We start from the raw sequence: 9,347 nt of genomic DNA, 5'->3' as shown, positions 1-9,347 counted from the left end.
TTTTGAAATTGTTTTTGGATTTTTTAAGTTAATTAAAACATAATTATATAAATAATTACACAAATAATTAAAACTTAATGATAAAATTATCCTAAATATGTACAAAATTAGTTTATGATATATAAACAATATTTAACACAAAGAACAATTTTTTTTATGATTTTTTGATTGGTTAGAATAATTAAAAGTAAATATATAAACATATACTAATTAATTATGTAAAATATTGAAATTATGAAGAAAAATAAAATATTTTTATTTCAGAAAATAATATATATTTTTAGAAGTCTAAAATATTTTTTTGTGGAATTTTTTGGAATTTAAAACTATTTTTAATTATTTTTGCAATAAAAATAAAATAAAATAGAAAATATAAAAAGGATACTTATCAAGTGTGGAATTTGATGAAGGTGCATGGTGTGGGCTGTGTGTTATGATCATTGGATGAGCTGGCTTGATTGATCATGTGGTTCAGATTTGGAGGCGCATGATATGAGTGTGGGGAGCATGTACTGAATTCAAGGAGAATTCAGATTCTCTGACTGGGACCCATGCTGGTTGACCAGCGAATGAGAAACGTGGGAAGGGCCACGCAGGCACGCTGAAAAGTCAAAGCTGGGGCTGACGAACCACGCTGGGACGCGTGGTCGTCTTCAACCTCCAGAAGTGTGGTTTTTGGACTCAAATAGCGGGGGTTTTTAACCTCCCTTATTTGAACGATAAAATATGCAGTTTTTGATAACTTCTGAACCTGCAAAAAACAAGCGTTAGCAATGAATGAAAGTGACCCAGATCCCTTAAAATCACCTCCTGAACACGATGGTGGTATTAGTTTTGCAATTTGAGGTCTGTAGCCATGGATTCGAAGAGATTCAAGTATGAACACTCATGAGCTCGTGTTAATGGTATGGGGTGATTCTCACGTGGGAACTCTCATGTTAAAGCCCAGATCACTCATATAGGACCTCATGAACATATTAAGATGGTTAGTTTACATGGAAATTGATTGCATATAAGAAAACGAAAGTAAAGGGCATATGTACATGAAGAACTTTATGTGCACTATACGACTCTCATGGGACTATATTATGAGTTCAATCTTACTCTATGTTGTTTGAGAAGATGATTGGAAAGCTTTGTTTGTATTAATATTGATTGAAATATAGAATTGGAAAATTACAAAGTGTATGTATTTTTTGGAGAATTTTATGATAAAGATGGCTATGCTCTTGTTCTAATTCGTGTGTCCCTTCTTTTGCTGAAGTATGATGCTTCTTTTATAGCCCAAAGGCTGCTTGGAAGTGAAGCAAGAAGCTTTGTTGCCTTTGTTGAAAGTTTGGTTTTTAAAATATTAAAAACCTTGAATTTTTGACCAATCCTTGACTCCATTCAATGCTCTTGCCTTGGGCATCAATTTTCTGCAGAAAAATGAAGACTTTGGAGGTGTGTCATACTTGGAGATCAAGCCATCAATTATCCATGCAATTTCCTTTAATTTTAATCTTAAAATAAGATAAAATTATGTCAAAAATGGATAATATAGATGTGGGCTTTGTCTTGGTCGTGGGAGGCCCATAGTAACATGGCAAAGATGTTTGGACCACAAAAACTTGGCATCTTTTGGAAAAAAAACATTTTTGAGCAATGTTGATTTCATGCATTTTCCCAAAATTTAGCCAACTTCAACAAGGTGTAAATCCTTCAATTTTTGTCATATGAAGGAGATCTTGCACTTTTTGGAAACCTCAAAGAGTCCTCTAACCAATGTCTTTGGTTTCATGTCAAAATGATTTTTGGTTCTCCTTGTGTGTCCTTTTGAAAAAAGTGTCTTTTTGTTGACTTTGAAAATGACCTGTAATGTCTTTGGCCATATTTTTCAAATGGTGAATGCAATGACCATGGGATCAATTGCATTTGAAAGATAATTGAATTTCCTTCAAAATGAGCTTTGGTTGACATTTTTTGGATGAAGGATGAGAGAGTTATGATCAGTCAAAGTTGAGTTGACTTTTCAGGCAAAAACCCTAATTTTGAATCTTAGGGTTTTGTTGATTTTTGATCTTTCCTTGATGAATTGTGATCATCCAATGATCAAATGTTGAATCCTTTGACAAAATATGGACTTTGACAAAAAATTTCATTTTTGACTGTCAGTTGACTTTTTTGGTCAAACGGGTCGTCTGTTGACTGTTTGAGCTGCTGACGGTGCGTCTGAGTGAATTGAAGTTTGAAAATTTGTATGATGGTACTTTGAGATGTATGGATGTATATGAAATCCATTTGAGCTCTCAAAACTTGTTGCTCCTGTTAAAACAAGAAAAACCCTGATTAGGGACTGTCTGTATAGGAGGCAGTTAAGCGTACCTGATTTTTGTGCAGTGTTGAGTTTCTGCTAATCATGTGATATTCAGAAGACTTCTAACACAAAAATCTTGGAAATTTGAATTGTGAATGATTGATTTGATTGATTGTACAAATCACTGTGAATTGTACTGTCTGCAGTTTGTCTGTCAACTGACTGTTCGTGTACTGAAGCAGCAGTTAAAGTGAAAAAGTCAACTGTCAAAGTTAATTTTCTTTTCTTTTTTGTTGTTATTTTTGTCTTTGTTTTGTGTGAAGCATGAAAATTTATTTACATGACTTGTTAGAAACAGAAACATAATAAATAACTGATATTTACGGTATGCGGGCAAAATTACCGATAATAACCTGAAAATTGTTTACTGCACAGAAATAGAAATATTTGACTGGCAGAAAACACACAAGTTAAGATTTGATTTTTGAAAAAGAGATTTGAAAAGATTTTGAAAATAATGGAATATAGTACAAAAGTTAGTGGGAAACCAAAAACAATTGTTACCAGTATAGTGTGAGTTTCCTGCTTCTGCGCCTGCAAAAAGAGTTAACTCTGCATGAACTGTGTTAGTACTATTTATCTGTAAAATAAATAAATAGTATTTGTGAAGTAAAGAACAGTATTTGGCGTTTGCGTAAGAATAAATTCCACTGTAAGCCAAGTTACTGTGTAAGAAAAATTCTGAAAACCAAGTTCTTCATATGTCAGGATATTTTGAAAAAATCCATGTTTATATGAGACTCTTAATTTTCATATTGAAACTTTCCTGAAAAAAGAAGTGGGCAAATTTTGGGGTATAACACATAGCATGTTTTTATTTTCTTTTTGCATCATTTTAACATTAATGTTTCTTATTTCCAGGTGTCCATATCATTGATTCTAGTTTCTAGCAAAGGTGTTCCAAAGATGCGTCAGCACAAGAATCGTAACGTTGGTTACAAATTTGCGAAGATTTCCTTGGGGGCATTGCCAACTTTAGCTGAGAGGTCTTCGTCTGCAAACAAAGGTGTCTTTGAGAAGAAATATAGGAAGATACTGGATATTCTAGACTCGCCTTTGACAGAATACCAGGAAGGGGGAGTTCATACACTCTTGCACTTTTATGAGCCGTCTTTACGTTGTTTCACTTTTGTGGACTTCCAGTTGTTGCCTACCTTGGAGGAATACTCGTATCTGGTAGGAGTTCCTGTCGAGCGTCAGGTTCCGTTCTATAATACCATGGAGGTTCCATCAGCTGAAGGGTTGGCGTCTGCTCTTTATTTGAGCCAATCATGGGTGAAAGCTAATTTTGAATCTAAGGTTAACCGTTCTGGTTTCTCTTTGAAGTGTCTGCTAAAGAAAGCCCATGATGCTGCTGACAAGGAAGTTTGGAGAGAGTTCAATGCTGTATTGGCTTTATGTGTCTATGGGATAGTCTTGTTTCCCAACATACCTGAATTCGTGGACATAAATGCCATTCGTATCTTCACAACAGGAAACCCAGTTCCTACTCTTTTGGGGGACGTGTATCATTCAGTGCATTCTAGAAACCATAAGGGAAGAGGAGGTATTGTGAACTGTTGCCTTCCATTGTTATACATGTGGTTTAATAGTCATATGCCTTGCAAAGGAGCTTTCGTAGCTACTCGAGATTCCTTGACCTGGGCGAAAAGATTGATGGGATTAAGGGCTAAGGACATTCGCTGGTATACTCCAAAGTTAGATTGGAAAGATGACGAGATGGTGTCTGAATGTGGGGATTTTGATAATGTCCCTCTTATAGGAGTTAGAGGTGGTATTAATTATAACCCACGTCTCGCTGTGCGTCAGTTGGGTTTTGCTCTGGTGAGTCCTCCCAAAGACAGATTCGTGAAAGAATCCTTGTACTATGATGTATCGCAAGACACCACTGAATTGCAGAGGGCTGTTAGAGCATGATTTAATGTCAGAGTGAGAATCAAAGCGGATTTGGGGAAGAGAGATTGCATTGCTCATCCTGATTATACGGAGTGGGTGGAGAAGAGAGCAAAAGACAATGGGTTGCCTTTCCCTTTTGAGGACCCTTTGTACACGCATGGTCCTGATTTTCCTGTTGATATGTCGGTGGGAAAGTTTCTAAAGACAGCGGATGCCAATGAACAACTTCGTGAAGAGAATTTGGATTTGAGTATGAAGTTGTTTGATGTCAATCAAGAGAAGAAGGACTTAAGCCGTAAATTGAGGATGATCGGTGAAGGTTCTGGCAGGAAAGCCAAGGCACAAAAGAGACAACACGGTGGTATCACTGTTGCTGATGAGGTTACTGAACTAAAGAAGGCGTTAGAAGAAGCTGAAGCCAGGTATTTAGAGAAACAACAGGAACTTGATGAAATGGCGGTTTCCAAAGAGGAGTTGCAAATCCAACACGAGGCGGAAATAGCGAGTTTAACGTCATTGCTTCAACGCAGTGATGACAGAATCGATGAAGGCTATGCACAGAGAAAGAGGCTACAATGTCACCTCCAAGGAAGTCAAGCCCGGTTAGACAAAGTGTTGAAAGAGAATCAGACTCTAAGAGATCAACTCCAAGAGAAAGACGAGATCATTCGAGGGCTCACTCAGAAGCCAAATCAGTGATGTTTGGGAGTATTGTTCGATGTTTGTTTTTTGGTTACTTTGTTATTGATCACCATCAGGCTTGTTGATGGGGTCGATTATTGGGTTGGACCTTTGTTTAAAAATTTGTAATGAACTTCTTGTATGCCGTACTTTGATGATTATATGATATGTTTGTTCTTGTGCGGAATCCATTGCTTTGGTTTTATACTTTGCTGGAAATTACGAATCAATGTGTTGAACACTTGGAAATATTAAACATGTCGCTTGCATTCATATTCATGCACTCCATATATTATCATGCATACATAACAGGTGTTCCAGATATTTTCTTGGTAACTGATTGGGCTTTTGTTCAACAGCAATTGCTTTTTCACACAGTTACGGTACTCGAGGCAATCAGAGGCGACAAATGGAACAGATACAGGAACAGATGGCTGAAATGCGAGCTCAGCTGATGGAACAGATGAACACGTAGATGACTCAGTTTATGGAGGCGTTGGCTAATGTCACCAGAGGTCAAGAGGATTTGAGAGTTCTCGTCGAGAATTCTAGGAGAACTGAGAATGTTGGAGGACAATATGGGTTATATGATGACGTATCCGGACGGATTGAGAACAACCATGATGAGAACGAGTTCAGGCAGCCTGCCCATGTGCCTTATAATCCTTTCAACCAGAATCAGGGGTTTCTGCCGCCGCCTCCGTCTCGTCTCCTTGGAGGAAGAGGTCATTATAATCGGGGAAATCAAGACTTTGATTTCGAGAATGTGGATCAACTATCGAGGCACAGTGCTGAGGGTGTGCAGGATGATGGTGGTAAGATTCGTCTGATTGAGGAACGTCTCCGAGCTGTTGAGGGTAAGGGTGTGCTTGGTATGGACATCACTGATCTAGGATTGGTTCCTGGCGTAAGGGTTCCTCCAAAGTTCAAAGTGCCGATTTTTGATAAGTACAATGGAGCTACCTGTCCCATGACGCATGTCAAAGCGTACTATCGCAAGATGTCAGTTTATTCAGAGGATGAAGGTTTCTTGATGCACTTCTTCCAGGATAGCTTGGCTGGAGCTTCCTTGGAATGGTACATGCAACTTGAGCGTGCTCACATTCATTCATGGAGAGATCTTGTTGAGGCTTTCATTAAGCATTATCTGTATAATGTTGATATGGCACCGAATAGAACTCAGTTGCAGAGCTTGGTTCAAGGCTCTAAAGATTCATTCAAGGAGTACGCCCAGAAGTGGCGTGAGCTAGCTGCGAGAGTTCAGCCACCAATGACTGAGCGCGAGATGATTGATATGTTCACAAGCACTCTGTCTGGACATTACTATTTGGCTTGTAGTACGTCTGCAAGTTTTGCTGAAATGGTTAGATGTGGTGAACGCGTCGAGATGGGCTTGAAAATGGGAAAGATACAGTTGGGTGGTGTCGCTAGTTCTACTGGTGGAAAGAAACCGTCAGAGGGTTATACCAGAAAGAAAGAAGGAAACACGGATGCGGTGTATGGGCGAAGTGGCCAAGGAAGAGGCAATTCTCAAGTCAATGCTATTACTATTCCTGTGCCGCAACAACAACAAGAACATGGGCAGCGCCCTCAATATCAGAATAACCAGTATCGGCAGAGAAGGGATAGAAAGATTGATCCGATTCCCATGACATATGCTCAGGTGCTACAACACTTGCTCAAGATTGATAAGATCACTTTGAGAGATGCTCCGAATGCTCCGGATCGTCAGTCTCCGAACTATAATGCGAATGCGCGGTGTGCTTTCCACTCAGGTGCTGCTGGACATGATACAGAGAGGTGTATTGCATTGAAGAATAAAGTCCAAGATTTGTTGGATCAAAAGGTTATTCAATTCACTCCGACACCTAACATTGTCAATAATCCGATGCCAACTCACGGAGGCTCGGGTGTGAATGCCATTGAGAGTGAAGAGATAAATGTGATATCTGATGTGGGCTGTTTGACTTTTCCTCTTGTGTCTGTGAAGCAACATCTGGTTAATTGCGGCATCTTCCTGGGTTGTGGTATTGATTGTAAGAATTGCAAGAGTCAACCCGAGGGTTGCGCCGATTTGAAAAGTATGGTGCAGAAACTGATTGATGAGGGTCCTCTTCAACTTTATCGAAGGTTGAGAGGTGCGGAGAGTGAGAATGGTGAAGTGTCTGTGATTTCAATTCCTTATGAGCCGGTTGTTCCAATCTGTATCCAAGTGCCTATTCAGATACCTGTTAGTATCCCATATGAGGAACAACCAGCGGCGTTGATGATTACCGTGCCAGGACCAGTTCCATATGAGAGTGAGAAGGCCGTTCCTTGGCATTATGGGTCTGATGTGTACTACTATGGCACCAAAAAGGAAGAGGGGCCACCTGGAGGAAAGTTTGTGGAGGCCGCAATTGCAAACAACGATAATTTCGCCGGTACTGGTAGAATCACTCGCAGTGGTAGGGTGTTCTCCCCTCAGCCAATACAAAACAATACAGATGCTTTGGCTAAGGCTAAAGGCAAACAAGTGGTGGCTGATGACCAGAATCCTCCGACTCAGAAGGGGGCACCTGACAATACTGTGTCTTCCAAGGATGTGGAAGAATTGCTGAGAATCATCAAGAAGTCTGATTATAAAGTTGTTGAGCAGTTGGGTCAGACCCAATCAAAGATTTCAATCTTGCAATTGTTGATGTGTTCGGAAGGTCATAGAGATGCTCTCTTAAAAATTCTGAATGGTGCCTACGTGCCGCATGAAATATCTGTGAATCAGCTAGAGGCGGTAGCCAATAATATCTCCGCTGGAAATGGTTTGGGATTTACGGATCATGATCTTCCTCCAAAAGGGAGAAACCATAACAAGGCTTTGCATATTTCGATTGAGTGTAAGAGGACGACCTTGTCCCGTGTTTTGGTTGATACTGGGTCTTCTTTAAACGTGCTTCCCAAATCAGCTCTAATGAGAATTGACTATGCTGGTGTGGAGTTAAGGCCTAGTGAATTGGTGGTGCGCGCGTTTGACGGTTCAAGGAGGTCTGTGTTCGGAGAGGTAGATCTACCAATCCAAGTGGGTCCTCAGATCTTTACCACAACCTTTTATGTGATGGATATTCAACCCGCTTACTGCTGTCTGTTGGGACGACCATGGATTCACAAGGCTGGTGCTGTGACATCCACTCTTCATCAAAAGTTGAAGTATCCGGTTGACGGTAAAGTGGTGACGGTTTGTGGTGAAGAAGATTATATCGTGAGTCACTTGTCCTCTTTCCAATATGTAGAGATCGAAGGTGAAATACATGAGACGCCGTTCCAAGCGTTTGAGGCTGTGAATGCTGTGAAAACCCCTCTTTGTGAGTTAAAGAAGCCGGAAACGATTATGTCTTCCTTGAAGGATGCACAGGTGGTTGTGGAAACTGGTAAAAGTGAGGGGTGGGGACAGATGATTGATGTGCGCCCTAAGTTCAATAAAAATGGTCTCGGTTTCAACCCTGGTAGGCAAAGCTTTACGTCTCCAACATCAAGTTTCACTCCAGTCAGGTTTGTGAGGGGTGGCGTCATCCAAGATGGTAAGGTCAATGCCATTGTCAAGGGTGAAGAGGTGGATAGTGACTGTGATTTTGATAGCTGGATCCGCCCAAGTATTCCTGGAACAAAGCTCAACAACTGGACAATTGAAGATGTCATTCAAGTCACACAGGCTCAGGAGTAATTTTCTTGTTTTTACTTTTCTTATCATGCAATAATTCCTACGCTCTGCCCAAGGCGTAGTGAATCATTTGTAGGGCCATGCAGTTCGCATTTTCAAAGTATTCATGAAATAAAAGGACGTTTTTGCATTCAAATGTTTTGTTCCTTGTCTTTCTTTTAAATGTTTTTATTTAAATGGCAATGTTTCCTTTTACACCCACTTGCACATAGCTTAATAAATAAATAAAAAACTAAAATAAAAGCATCAATCATGCAGATGTTCCACCACCACGGATTCCATTGGTAACAGTTCCGCTATTGCTTATTATGATTTTGACAATCCGATCTACCAAGCCGAGGAGGAAGCTTATGAAGATTGTGACCTTCCCGATGAGTTGGCCAGATTGTTGAAACAAGAAGAAAAGAAAGCGATACAGCCGCATCAGGAAGCAATCGAGATGGTAAATGTTGGCACTAAAGAGCAAGTCCGAGAAGTCAAGATAGGGGCTGCGCTGGAGAATAGTGTGAAACGGAGGCTTATTGCTATGTTGAAAGAGTATGCGGATATCTTTGCTTGGTCCTATAAGGATATGCCTGGTCTCGATACAGATATTGTGGTACACCGTCTACCTCTCAAGGAAGATAGTCCTCCTGTCAAGCAGAAGCTTCGAAGGACTCGCCCAGATATGTCGGAGAAGATTAAGAAAGAGGTTGAGAAACAGTTTGATGCTGGCTTCTT

At 40.0% G+C, this 9,347-nt stretch overlaps 2 protein-coding genes across 2 annotated transcripts; both read left to right on the top strand.

Moving 5' to 3' along the window:
- Positions 1-819: 819 nt before the first annotated feature.
- On the top strand, positions 820-4,951 carry LOC131653784 (uncharacterized). Its single transcript, XM_058924069.1, has 3 exons — positions 820-876; positions 3,218-4,218; positions 4,285-4,951. The coding sequence occupies exons 1-3, from the start codon at positions 820-822 to the stop codon at positions 4,949-4,951; spliced, it is 1,725 nt and encodes a 574-aa protein (XP_058780052.1).
- A 457-nt stretch (positions 4,952-5,408) lies between these two features.
- On the top strand, positions 5,409-8,630 carry LOC131653777 (uncharacterized). The gene is made up of 3 exons (XM_058924058.1): positions 5,409-7,575; positions 7,699-7,928; positions 8,202-8,630. Exons 1-3 carry the CDS (start codon positions 5,409-5,411, stop codon positions 8,628-8,630), a joined length of 2,826 nt encoding a protein of 941 aa, XP_058780041.1.
- The last annotated feature ends 717 nt before the right edge of the window (positions 8,631-9,347 follow it).

Source organism: Vicia villosa, linkage group LG1 (assembly GCF_029867415.1).
Source record: "Vicia villosa cultivar HV-30 ecotype Madison, WI linkage group LG1, Vvil1.0, whole genome shotgun sequence".
NCBI lineage: Eukaryota > Viridiplantae > Streptophyta > Magnoliopsida > Fabales > Fabaceae > Vicia > Vicia villosa.
This window is presented reverse-complemented; position numbering and strand designations above follow the sequence as displayed.